This window comes from Plectropomus leopardus, chromosome 1 (assembly GCF_008729295.1).
Source record: "Plectropomus leopardus isolate mb chromosome 1, YSFRI_Pleo_2.0, whole genome shotgun sequence".
Classification (NCBI taxonomy): domain Eukaryota; kingdom Metazoa; phylum Chordata; class Actinopteri; order Perciformes; family Serranidae; genus Plectropomus; species Plectropomus leopardus.
In genome coordinates this window covers 23,545,345-23,558,672 of record NC_056463.1, presented here as the reverse complement: position 1 = coordinate 23,558,672, position 13,328 = coordinate 23,545,345, and the positions used below count along the sequence as shown (strand labels likewise).

General features: G+C 42.0%; 1 protein-coding gene across 2 annotated transcripts in view; it reads left to right on the top strand.

Annotated features, from left to right (window-relative positions):
* Positions 1-12,331, top strand: part of elp4 (elongator acetyltransferase complex subunit 4) — a 62,946-nt gene extending 50,615 nt beyond the window's left edge. For both annotated transcript variants that reach the window (XM_042504020.1, XM_042504089.1), the window contains one exon: positions 11,522-12,331. In XM_042504020.1, the coding sequence (XP_042359954.1) occupies positions 11,522-11,650 (129 nt within the window). In that variant the 3' untranslated portion in view covers positions 11,651-12,331. The remainder of the gene's footprint in view (positions 1-11,521) is intronic.
* The last annotated feature ends 997 nt before the right edge of the window (positions 12,332-13,328 follow it).

The following is a 13,328-nucleotide window of genomic DNA, read 5'->3' as shown; positions in this document are numbered from 1 at the left end:
ATGCATAGATTGTTTTGTTGTTATCAGGGTAATTGGTGTAGACCTGCCAGCCTTTGATAGACACACAATTACTGTATGTGATGCATAAGTGGACTCATTTTAGGGCAGGATTTTGAGTTGCTAATGGTGCATTATTCAGCTTTTGGTCTGTCCCCAAAAGTGCCGGGCCAAATCAAACACGCCGCTCCAGGGTAATTGAGGCCCACTCCGCACCCCCTGCAGTGAGCAAGGCAGAACTGTAATCCCCTGACAACTCTGACTTGGCCCCAATCTGGCAGGCCGCCCATTTCCCAGCAAAACGCCTAACTCGACATCAGGGAGAATGAAGAAGCTGATAGTCAGATTTGGAACGCTTTCCAATTTTGTTATTCTTTTCAACTCCGCAGCCCTCTGTAGCCATCTCCTTACTTACCCTCACTTTTTTTTTATTTTAAACTTTACTTCAGGGAACATAATTGCACTCTAATTACACACCGTCAAACTAATATTCTTACTCATTAGTCTCCTCAAGCTTTTGTGGTTTTATGATCAAAGGTTTTTGGCAAATGAACCTAACCACCCTAACCACAGAAATGCCTCCATTATTCTTTTTTTTTAAACTGTTGCCAGAAACTCCACCACGAAATGAAGGGCTCAGTAATTACAGAGAATTTTGGACCGAAATCATCCATTCTGTTCGTTTTTTTCAGATGCAGTTTTGTGAAATTAGTCAAGGAATGTCATCTCTATATCGACTGATAGGCACCTTACTTGCCAACCCTCTGCTGCAGCATGCTACCTGCAGTTTTCATATTGATTATTCCTCCATTTTCAATCAACTCAGAAACACTTCTAGGGTCAATTGAAGTGCATATACAAATTTGAAAGTACAATTTGATTTCTAATGCTGAAATACCCTAAGGGATGCAGATAAAATTAAAGTTAAAACACTATGACATTTAACAAAAGGCTAGACTAGATATCTGGTATTTAGTGTCATGTTTCATAAAAGTCCTTGTGATAAAAAAAAAAAATCTTAGTTATGCTGTAAAAAGTCCTTAATGGATAGAGTATTTAATCTCCACTTACTAACAAGTGCATAAATAAATTCTGTTCATCATAATGCCACTGTTTATAATATGTTATGTTTCTTGTCGTTGTTTTAATATCCAGATGTTGTATGCAGTGCCATGTTTTATAGGGGTCATTTGCAGAGAGGGTATCACATGCATTTAGCACTGTCTGTCTGATTTTTGACTTTAGCATGCATCCTCCCCAGGCCCTGGCTCACTGTTTTAATGGCTTTAGTAATGCTTCACAATTAACACTCAGCTAGCGCTCGAGGTTAGGTAATGGCTGCTGTGTTTCAGGCAAAATTAGAAAACACAAAACAAGAATTCCCCGTCACCCACAGTGCTTCCAGGACCTAGAGGTTACGGGGAAAATGGAAGGTGGTGAATTTTTTGACAGGGCAGCCGAGGTGATGTCTCATTCCCTCTGACATCTTGAACACCCTAAAGGTGGCTTTGCCAACAGTCTACCCAGGAAGCACCTCACCTAGCTGTGGCTAAATTTACACAACCACCTGCCCACAGGGAGCATACTGGAGAGGAGAGCAGAGGTGGAGTTGGGGTGAGGATGGAGGACAAATAGGGGAGGAGATTGTAGAAGACTGTAGTGTGTCAAAACATGCAGTGCATATATGTTTAAGTAGCTACACTGAATGCTATTTGAATTAAGAATATTCAACTGAGATTTTTATCTAAGAAATTTTAAAATGTCAGTATTTTGTCCCTCTTGGCTCTGCTTTTCATTCTGCGTGTTTTTTCTGCAAGTTTGCATCAGAGTAGAGACAGAGAATAGGTTAGATTTGGGTTTTCCAGAGTGCTGTTTGGAGTTCACTGGATTAGTGGAACGAAGCACTTTCTGCCCCCAGCGATTCCAGTACAAATCCACTGAGAGCACATCAGCTGGTCTCTTGGATCATTTCACTGTGAAACTTTGAAAGAGTAACCCTCATTTCAGAGTGTCACAAACAACAGTGATGGGGGGACAACAAGTGGATGTGAATACCTGAGCTCTTTATAAGACTTAACATAAAACATCTCCAAGATCCTCCAACAGTTGTGGTTTTGTTCTGTCATTTTCATTTTACAAAATGGAAGACATTTTTTTGCTGCTGCAGCAGCACATTTTTGGTCTGCAGTAACACATTTTTAATTTTTTTGTAAATTTACACCCATTATGAATTTAATGCCTGCATCACGTTTCAAAACAGTAGGGACAGAGGCATGTTTACCACTGTGTTACATCGCCTTTTCTTTTAAAAACACTGAGCCAAGAACTTGTTTGAACACTGAGAGATAAGTTTCTTCATACAGGAAGCATCTTGAAGCTGGCATTACAAATAGAGGTTTCTCCAAGTATTAAGTACATTTCAATTAGCATGTTTAATACCTTTTTCCTGAGTAATTCTACTTCATTGCACATCATTTTTATGGATGTTACAATTTCTTTATTTGTGTAGTTTAATTGGATTAATACCAACGTCTGGTCTAAATTTCATTTAAATAGCTGCATTGGATATATGCTCATTTTTTAAGTGTTGAATACCCTTTTCCCCCACTGTTCATTTAAAAATATATTAAAGAAATCATTGCATTCTGTTTTTACATACATTTTACCCAGCGTTCCAACTTTTTTGAAAGGGGGCTTGTGCTAAATGTCTTAAAGGAGTTCCCGAGCTTTACTATTGTTTATTGACAAGTGTGTCATATTGGGACAGTTGTTAATTGACTAGATACTGAACCAGTTATAAATTGCTAATTATATTTTTGATATTGCTATGTTATTGCCCCATTTTAATGAAAAGGCAAAGACTCTGTCCCTTTAAAACTGTATATTCATGCTTTTTATAAATTCACTCAAAGGCTGCATATATTGAAGCCCTCAAGACGGACAGTCGAATAGAATGGTAACAATTCTAGATGCTCCCCAGTGGCAGAGTTCAGGCTGTTTGCCTGTGGGCTGATGTGGAGTGAATGGCCTTAGAGGCTCTAGGCTGGTCTATGTGTGGCCCGGCTGGTCCAAGTCAGCAGTAATGACTGGCTTTGGCCAGCATGCCTGTTAATGTGAATGGGGTTACTCTGGGCAACACCTTTTCAGCTGGGTCCTATGAAGTCCCCAGTATGGTGGTCTTTGTCCACACAAGGGCTGTCCTCTCAGCAAAAAGGGCTCCTTTTTTGTCAGGACTATCAACTGGTGATGGATTATACCCACCCCCCTTTATTCATCCGGGCAGACTAACAGACACGGATGCATGCAAACATACACACACTCTCATGCATACGTACAACTACAAAGACATCAAAAGTATTGCAAACACATCAGGACATTATGTTGTGTCAGTGTTTCGATGGCTGACATGCACACATACAGATGCACACATCTTTCTTAGGTACTCTCACAACAGGTCAACATCAGATGTTTTCAAGCTGTTCATTTACTGTCTCCTTCACTTCAAGTAGACATGAGGAAGTTACATGGTAAAAGTTTTTACCGAAATAATCTTCCCTTCCTCTCTTGAGGTACAGTGAAAGTGTAGTTACCTATTTTTTCCTTCAACTTTTCTTTAATACTTCTGTTTACCTCATTCTCTCTATTTTGCTGAGTGATGGTGTAGAAATCCTTACAGATGTTGGCTCCATGAATGCTGGTACATATAAGCTGTCTACATGATGATGATGATGATTTTTTGGATAGTTCATTAAGATGTCAAGCTGTTGAACTTTAGTACAGAATTTACCATCAAGCACACACCTGCACCTCTCTTCTACAATATGGTCAGTCTCCAGTTATTGAAGACCAAACAGAGTTAACAAACCAACACTTAGCAACTAGAAAATAGTATTTTTTTCCACTATGTATTTCTCTAAATGTGGGTATTGTGGTGTACAGTGCCATAAAACTCTGTGCTTTAACAGTATGCAGTTGGTTGAAGACGAGTTTCACAGACTTGATGAGAGCTTTAACATCATCATGTTGATCCTTGAAATATTTCAAATGACAGATAACATGTTGTCATCTTCTGCCTTCTGTCCTAGTATGTACAGTTCTGGTGTGCTCTATTCCATCCTGGTCTTTTTGCTAGCACAACAGCAGACCATTCCTCAGTGAGTGTGACCACCACCCACCCCTCCCAAGGGGTCAGCCACTTACCCAGGCTGACACAGTAACCTCCAGACGACCTTTCGCTTTGCCAAATGTTATGCCTGTAAACTGCCTGAACTCCATCGCAGTGCAAAAGAGGAGACAACGGGAGGAATAGGGTGTTCTGTTGAAAGGAAGGCTGGGCTCAGGAAACCCTGGTTGCACTAGTTGGCTTTGCGCACTCATGTTGTAAATACCTCTGTGTGACACATGCATAGGCAAGTGGCAGTGTGTGTCTGTCTGTCTGCCTTTGTACATGGGTGTATGCACTTGTAGACTGAGTGCAACAGAAAAAAAAGAATGAATAATATATGACAAAATATCCTTGGTAATGCTCTGGCTTTTCTTTTCTTTTTTTTTTTCTTTTTTTTTGGTGACTACAGCAGCGACAGAGCCAGTTAGGACAGAAATCTTAAAGGGATATTTTGACATATTGGGAATTTGCTGGAGGAAGACACTGCTAGCAACCATGTAATGGTGTTGCACAAAACTCCACAAAAATACACAATTTCAATTTTTCTAGGACATATAGTGTGAAATGAGTGGGAGGTAGTGAGCTTTAGAGGTTTGCAGGTGGATTTTGTTACTCTCAAGCAGAGCCCGTCCAGCTGTTCTCCTCGTTTTCAGTCTATATGCTAAAATAAGCTAACCGACTGCTTGATCCAGCTTCCTATTTTAAAGACACATACTGTATAAGAGTGCAACACATTTTCTCTCCCAATTTGTCAGATACAGACACTCAATTTACGCTCTCACATTCATTGTCTTTTCAAAAGAAACGTCCTTTTTTCCCAGAGGGAATGTTCAATTTCCACTTACGAAATGCATGCGGTCTCCTTTCAAAATATAAATAGGTAAAAACTTTGTTTTTTAAGGTTTACTTCCTTAGGTTTAGGCAACCAAAATACGTGGTTAGGTTTAGAAACAAACATAATGGCTTGGCATAAAATAATGTTTATTGCTAACTTAATGTAATCTCACAAATACATTACGTGACATAGGTCACTAGCCTAGTATGCAACACACACTAGCACACTACGTACATTATTGTTAAAATAACTCCATTGACTTTTGGTTTCACACAGTACCTGAGCAATGGTCTGCCAGGCCACCTCTTCTCTCATCCACCTTATGTGGACTTTCTCGCTCTTTATTCCACGGCAGTTGCTAGGAGCTTCAAAAATTGCTGCCTGGGTGGGTGCCTGACACAAAGGCCACTGACTAAGCATCATTATTTGACGAGTTGGGAGTGAGACCAGGTTGGAGAGTGGTATCAATCTTCTCATCTAACTCTGAAGCAAAACAAATAAGCTCAAGTCTTAAAACAACTGTTCCTTTAAAGCATTTCTGACATTGCCAAAGAGTTAAAAGTCAGTTACTTTCTCATACTGTTTTGTACTGTGGTATGATCATTTTATTAAATATCTAAACACTCAAAGTGGTCTAAAAACATTACTATGATAAAGAACTACTTTTCCTACAGACAGTTTTATAGTGGGTTGAGAGTGGGTTACAGCCTCATACCTTTTTTAAGTTTAAAAAAGGGATGTTAGGACAATTTCTCACAAGTGTGATTATTATAGTAGGGCATCTATGTAGCACTAGAAAACCTGCTTTTACCAAAAGTGTCAGTGGTGTTTTAACCTGAGGATGTACGTATATATCAGAGTCATGGTTTGAGGCATAAAATGTGTGTTTGAGGGGTGGAGGGCACAAGAGGTCCCCCAGATATGCTGTCATAACCCATGCAGCCGCGCTCTTTGCTATGGGCCTATCTGTAGTGAAGGCAGCACTTAGACATGTTTGTACTCTATGCCCTACATCCCCTTCCCTTTCTCCCCAGGCACCATGTCACTCCAGGGGTGGACCAGCACTCCCTGACTGTGCTTAAGTCCATAACACCAACAAACCCCCCACAACCCCCTTACTACCCACCACCACTGGGGTCAATGTGCCCTCGCCCCCTCACCCAACAATGCCCACGGTCCATACCAACACTGCCCTCCAAAGAGAAACAAAACCGAACTGAAAAGAGACAAAATGGCCCCACGCTGCTGCCCCTGTCAAAGCTCTTGACAGGCCCGCGTGGAGGCCCCCAGAGGAGGGTTCAGTTTGAAGATGATGACGACGGAGATAACAAGTCAAGTTGTTGTGTTACAACGCAGTTACACTTTGGCCCCTGTTTGTCCATTTGGTTATTCAGAAGCATTGTGGAGCTAACTGATTCCCATGCATGTCATGTTTGGTAACATGACAGATACTATCAAATGCTGTTATACATCAGTCCGTGGAGCGTGAAGGGTAAGTGGGGAGCGGGCTATTCAAGAGAACAGGAATAAGCATTCCATTAGGTATTAAGAAATATTGTCAGCTAATCAATTTCCTGTTTGGACATGCTCACTTTTAATGAAATTCAGTCAGTTATTAGTCCCTTCCCATTATTCCAGTGTTTGGGAATATAATTACACTCAAAATGCTTACTCATCCTTCTGCCTGCCTGCTGCCTACTCTGTCAGATGCATTAGCCATGAAGCAGAAGAGACGAGGAGCCTGTGTCTGTATCTGTCTATCTGTCAGTCCGCCTGACTGTCTATACGCCTGGCGCTCAGATTATCCTGGATCAGGCAGCAGGTGACATGGCGAGCAGGTGACCATCACCCAATTACCAAAAAGAAACTTGAGATGAGTGCCAGTATAGTTTACCTTTGTTTGTTTTTTTTTCTCCACCTGTAACTCCTATACTCTTTCTGTGCTGTTTTTTTCTCACTAAACATTGAATTGTGTATAATGTTTTTGTTGACAGGGCACAGGTGGAAAATGTACCCATTTTTATAAATTATGTCAAATTTTGACAAATTCAGCTTATGTGGATTTGACTGGATGAGTTCAAAATGCATTAATCACCAGCATTAAAAGCTGCTAATAGTGAGGGCTTCAGGGAGAAGGTAAAACATTCCCCTGACAGAAAATGAATGTTTGACATTTATTTGACAAAATAATAGCCACACATGTAAAAAAAAAAACAACAAAAAAAACAATAAGGAAGACAAATGAAATAACATCTGTTAAACTCTGAAAATGACAAAGTCTAAAGGATAAAAACTTCCCTAGTCAACAGGTTATTCTTGGGGGAAGGTCGGGGATCGTGTTGCACTCTTTGTTACAACAAAAAAAGAGGAAGGAAGAGCTTCTTTTCTGCTTTTGTTAGACGCAGGTGGGCTAGAATTACTGAAATGATGGGATTTATGCTGGGTTGTTTCTGCATTTTTCTTGTGAGGTAGCGGAAGTATTCTGTGAAATTTCCAGCGTGAATGTGATGATGATTTGCTTCTCCAATAGAAAAGCGCATCACTTCATTATGTGGGTTTTGCTGTGCTAAAGTTAAGTTCCTATAGGTTCAGCAAATGATTTCCCACACAGTGCAGTGTAACTTTAGAGGTGTAAGGGATTACAGCACGGGAGGTGATTTAGCTTGGTTTAGTGACTGGATGGACAAGCAAGTCTGGGAAATTTTTACCAATTTCATTCTGCTACCATTTTGACCCTTGGCTGGTTGTAGAAATAGGACTGGAAATATAGGACATTGACCTGGTGTCATGGACAGACATCGCGCACATTAGTTTACAGTGGTTGCATTGCAGGGGAAATGGAATTGGCAAAAGCTATCACTTCTAAGGTGACCACTGTGCATGAATACTGGACTTGTGGTACATAAATCTATGCAAACCTTATCTGCATCAGTATAAAAACTGAAATTTCTTATTCATGCATTCACAGCATACAGCCAAATTGCTGTGTCGACATTTCCTCAGTGATTGTAATGACTTCAGCTTAGTGATACAATGTTCAGTTTCTCTCATTTCACTGACTTAATAGAGCTTATAGTATGCTGACCAAATTACAACAATGATTGTGTTAAGTAGGTGTTTATGGTAAATATCGTGTCACTTCCATGAGCATGTTCCAACATCGGCTAATCTGATTGGAACAGCCAGACCGGTCGTCATGTGTTCCAACAAGGTGTTGGGTTTCCCATAGTTCTAAGCTGTACAGTGACACGGGCCATTTGAAAGTGTGGCTAAAACTCTATGGAAGAAATGACTCGTTAAATTAGCACCTAATACTCCAGTCATTAGCAAGCCGTTACCACCAGAGGAATGCCTTTGATGGTGCTGCTTTGTGTGAGGAGGTCCTGTTTAAGCTCCAGTTGGAAAAAAAATTGGTCGGTTTGGATCTTGGAATAAAATACACTTACATAACTTTGTAGTGCTCATAAGCAGAGTTAAAAACTGTGATTTTGTGTCTTTCCAGAGCCATAAAACAAAGATGTGATATCCACAAACAACCACAGCTGTATGCAGAGATTGTGTACAGCCGCTTACAACAGCATGAAAAGCCATATTCCTTAAGAACCGGGTCTTTGGGGTGTTTAGTAAGCTGAAGGGAATTGTCCATTGTGGGGTGATATTAGTAACCCTCTTAGGCAAAGCTAGTCCGTGGGCCGGCCCTGAGGGCTCATTTCAAGTGCTTAGCGCTCGTTTGGAGCTTTGTCACCCCTCACCCTGTTGCCAGCATGGCCCCAGCCCCTCTGGCTGTGGAGCTGAGCTGAACCACAGACCTTTACCCCTGCCCGCCACCAGGGAGGGAACATTAACATCACAACTCTAACACACATTCACTCAAATACACATACTCGTGCTAACAGTGTGGCACACATCCACCCCCCCTCCACCAACACACCACAGCCAATGGTCTATTTTCCCGCCGTCCACTCCCATCCAACACCCCCTCCTCCCTTATTTTTTTTCCTCTTTCTCCACCCTCGTGAAGGTTGCCAGGCAGCAGAGAAAGACTTCACACACACATACACCCCACTATGCCTCTGAGGGTTTTCCGGATGTCCTTGTTTACATCATGGAGTGTGCAGGTCGTAGGGAAGCAGACTCTGAGCCTCCCTGGTTATGTCTGTCTAAGTTCGACACTGACCTCCATTCACTTGGTGTCAATGCAAATGTTCACGGCAGCCCCGCTGTTGGCTGCCATCACATATTTGGGTGCAAATTTCACAACGGAGAGAAAATGAATTAAAATATTTTTCTTGGTTTGTCCTCCTCCAGTTAACTTCCATCGACAGTGATGTGAAAGTGAATATAAAGTAAGTTTTTATAGCCCTGATAACCAATAATAGTTACCGGCTCTAATATTGGGCGTCACTGATGTACGGGATGGATGCTGACTGTTACTGAGCTCCCTTTTCCCTCTGTTTGTCAAACCAATCAATTGGTTTTGTCTGCTCCTCCCTCCAACTTTGATGTACGCATTGATTGTTCTCATCTGCCCCTGAACTCAAAGGTTAGAGGAGCTGAGCTGCACTTCTGGATTGCTTTGACCTTCGCTCTGCACATGCTCAGTGGGTTCACGGTGCTCGGAGCCAAACAGACACGGTGTAGCCAGGCCCGTGGGTGCGTGACAGCCAGACAACGGTGTGATGTCTTTTTTTTTTCTTTTTTTTTACTCTCCCACTGAGGGTGATGTATATGTGATTGATTTTTCTCCTACCCCTCTCTCTACCGTGTTTCCGCTGCAGTGCACTAAGCAGGACTGAGTCCAGGCTTGATCAATGCATTGTTTTTCTTTTTCAATCACACTCGAGTGAGCTGAAGACACGAAAGGTTACACAGGTGAGGTTTGGCAGGGGTGGAAGTTGGAGCTTCTGGAGGCCCCCTCAAGGCCAATATATGAGTTTGCATGTGTGTGTGTGTGTGTGTGAGAGAGAGAGAAAGGGAGTCAGAGAAAGAGTTGTACAGAGAGAAGTTTAACTAATTTATCAGTTGTTTTTTGATTGTTCCTCTTGTTGTGCCCCAAGAGTTAGCTTATGCTCATTATGTATCTCGTCTTTTGTCGCAGTGGGACTTTCCGTCCATGCCTTTGTGAGTCCCCTGTAACTTTACCTTCACCATCTTACATTAAATTATAGGTCCTTCATAATGTCTCAGAGCTCACCTGTCACAGATAATCTGCAGGGCTGCATGAAGACTACTCCTCTTGTTTCCTCTACTTGCTTGACAAACGGTCCTCTGACACACACACAAAGGCAAGAACAGAAAAGAGACCATTCAAGCAGGACTCAGACCTGGTAGACGCAGTAGCAGACATCAACATCAGTGATGTAAAAACATTTTGCAACTCAGGCTGCATTGTTTCAATGCTCATTAAAAGCAGCATTAAGCAAAGGGAGGAAGTAGTCGACCCTAGAGGGGTGAAGACTCTTGTGTAGTCCTGACTTATCTCTTAGTAATGACACTGTTAAACCCTGTACCTAAACACCCAGCCATTAAGAAAAAGATAAGTATCTGTGGGAGTGGATGGGCTCTCCTAAAGCTGCATGTCTGGAGGGGGCAAGGATGTGGCAGGCAGGGAAGGTTTTGAAAGTTGGGGTAGGGTGGGAGCGCAGGCATTGACCAGTGGGTGTCAGATGTCATGGTAGATTCTTTCAGGGGCTAATTACAGGGTTTAACTGCTCTTGTACCCGGGATGCCTGTATTCTGATTTAACTTCCTCGATAGACACTCAAGCAACGTGCTACTCAACACCATTGTTGGGCGCACACTTGACTCTGGAGATACTTCACCTCCTCTCACGCTCTTAGCAAGACTCTTCAAGACTTTGTTCATGGAGTGCCATTGGCGGCCTTTCTAGCAGCTTCTGGAGAGAGCAAAGCAGTGTAGCCCCTCTTAAGCTTTATAGTAGTTAGTGTGTTGGTGTTAGAGGGCTTTACATGAGTGGCCCTCATTAACCTCTTTGCGTCTTTGTGCTTTGAGTTGGCACAGGGCTGCTCCATAGATAAGCTTTACTACAAAACAGCTAAAAAACTTGATTCTAATGACTCTAGTATTAGCTGTACATAATCATCTGAACACAGCAAATCAGCACAAGTGCAAACACATGCAGATTTTGCATGCACATTTGTGCCTTCTCTCACCTCACACCTCACAAATGCATGCTGTTGTGTCCCATACACAACTTCTCAAAACAGCCCCACCTCTCACACACTCTCACACACATATTCCCTGTGAGCTGTAACAGACCTAAAGCTCTCTGAAGCATTTAGCAGCACGCTAGCAGGTTTACTCCACGATGAGGGGAGTGCTGAAGCATCTAATGCAATTTCAACCCAACATGGCTCTCTGTGAATAAACATCACTGAAGTGTACCATCTACTGTATGATGATCCACTGTAGTGCTTACTTTTTTCTCCATACAAACTGATCTAATCCCCCCCCCCCCCCCCCCCCCCCTCCCTCCCCCCTTCCTCTCTCTCCTATTTCTGTAGCGACTGCATTTGCCTCCAGACTTGTCTGAGACAGTGAGTCGTGTGAGCAGGGGGGAGCTGGCAGGAGCGACCGTCGTGGCTTCAGCCTGTGGCTCTAGCAGTTCCGGCAACAAACACCTGGACTTTTAGAGCTCCCACACAGTCGCCACGGGGCTACCAACACCTGGAATGCCGCAGCGTTGTCCTCTTTACCGTGGTGACCAGGTTGTTCCCTCACCCACATAATGTCAACCTCAATAACCCTGCCAGCCATTACCACCTGCCAACTGTCCCAGCCAAGGGGGAAGATCTAAGCACCCTCAGTACCTCGTCTCATAACAGACACATTTCATCCTATATTTCAAGTCAGTTTTTATATAAATCCACAGCACGCTCTTTTTTTTCTCTGACAGCTGATAGTTGCACATTCCAAGCTGTAATTAGAATTTGACCATATATTATTGGTCAGAGGTTTTACCAACAGTTTGCTTTTTCCCCACTCTCTAGTGCAAAAAAAAGCGGGCTCCATCTCAATTTTATATGAAGGAAAATGACTGGCAGGGTGACTATTACTTAACCCAATTAAAATTCAAGATGGCGGGGTTGTTCTCTGTCGCCGGGGATTTTGATTACATGTAAAATGTAATTTTTTTTTTAGTCTTTACACACTCACTCTTGGCCAACATTAAATAATTTAACTGCATTCTCCCAAGCTCTGAGCATACTGTACAAACACAAGTTGCCACTCCATGGACACCAGTAGTTTTTTCTTGGATAATGCAATGCAATGTTCTTTTGTTTAGATAAATAAAAGAAAATAAATGCACAATATTCCACATGTACTCTTAATTTTTTATTCATTTTTAACATTATTTTTACTTGTGTTTTTTTGTTTTGTTTTTTTTTCCACCTACTCTGGAGGGAAAGTAGACTACCTGTGAAACTGTGAGAGGATGTAAAGTGAGCGTGTTATGAATGACTGATCTCTGGTCTGCCTCGCTGGTTTCAGGTTCGGATAGGGATGCCTCCGTCTGACCCTGAGACTGTGCCGGTGAGTGACGTCTACCTCCAGTAAGCTAGAGAGCTGAGCAGGAATGTGGGCAGAGGGTAGGAGTGCTGGATTTGGGTGCAGGCTTCACACCTCATCAGGCATGTTTGCTGGATGAGCTGCTTTGCCATGACAAGCCCAAAAGAACAAATTAGGTCAAATGGTGACATGGAGAAACAGAGAAAAAACAACATGAAAAATTAAATGTTTCATTTTTGTTTTCCTCAGTCTGCTGCTGATGCCAGTTTGTATATTTTTGCCTTTGAAAACTGGCAGTATTGGTAACCATCTGCAACACGTGTTGGGAGAGGGTAGTGTTACCTGACAGTTTCATGCATGAATGAAGCGCTCTTATATCGGGTGTATGAGCGAGAGAGATGACATACACAGGTCTCTTATACAGGTGAACAAAAGCTGGAGTTGTCAAGATAAAAACTGTTTTCTAAGTTACTGTTGTGGAAGAGCTGACATATTCAGGGTACACTTTTAAGATAGATTAAAAATAGAATACATTCATTTTGGCATTTGTGTACATCTGTTTATTTACACATGCCATATCTCCATGTCACCATTGTGCTTATTCACTTATTTAGTCAAGTTCAGAAAGTGGAATATTTTTTTAAATTTGAAAACCATCAACAAAGTTTTTTTAATGTCAGTTTCTTCTATGCATATAATAAAGAATGAGGGTTCTCACACTTCTGCATATGTTTAGAATTTAGTGGATGGGTGCTTGTCTCAGTACTCAAATTCAACTCAATGTGGCTATGCATTTTAATC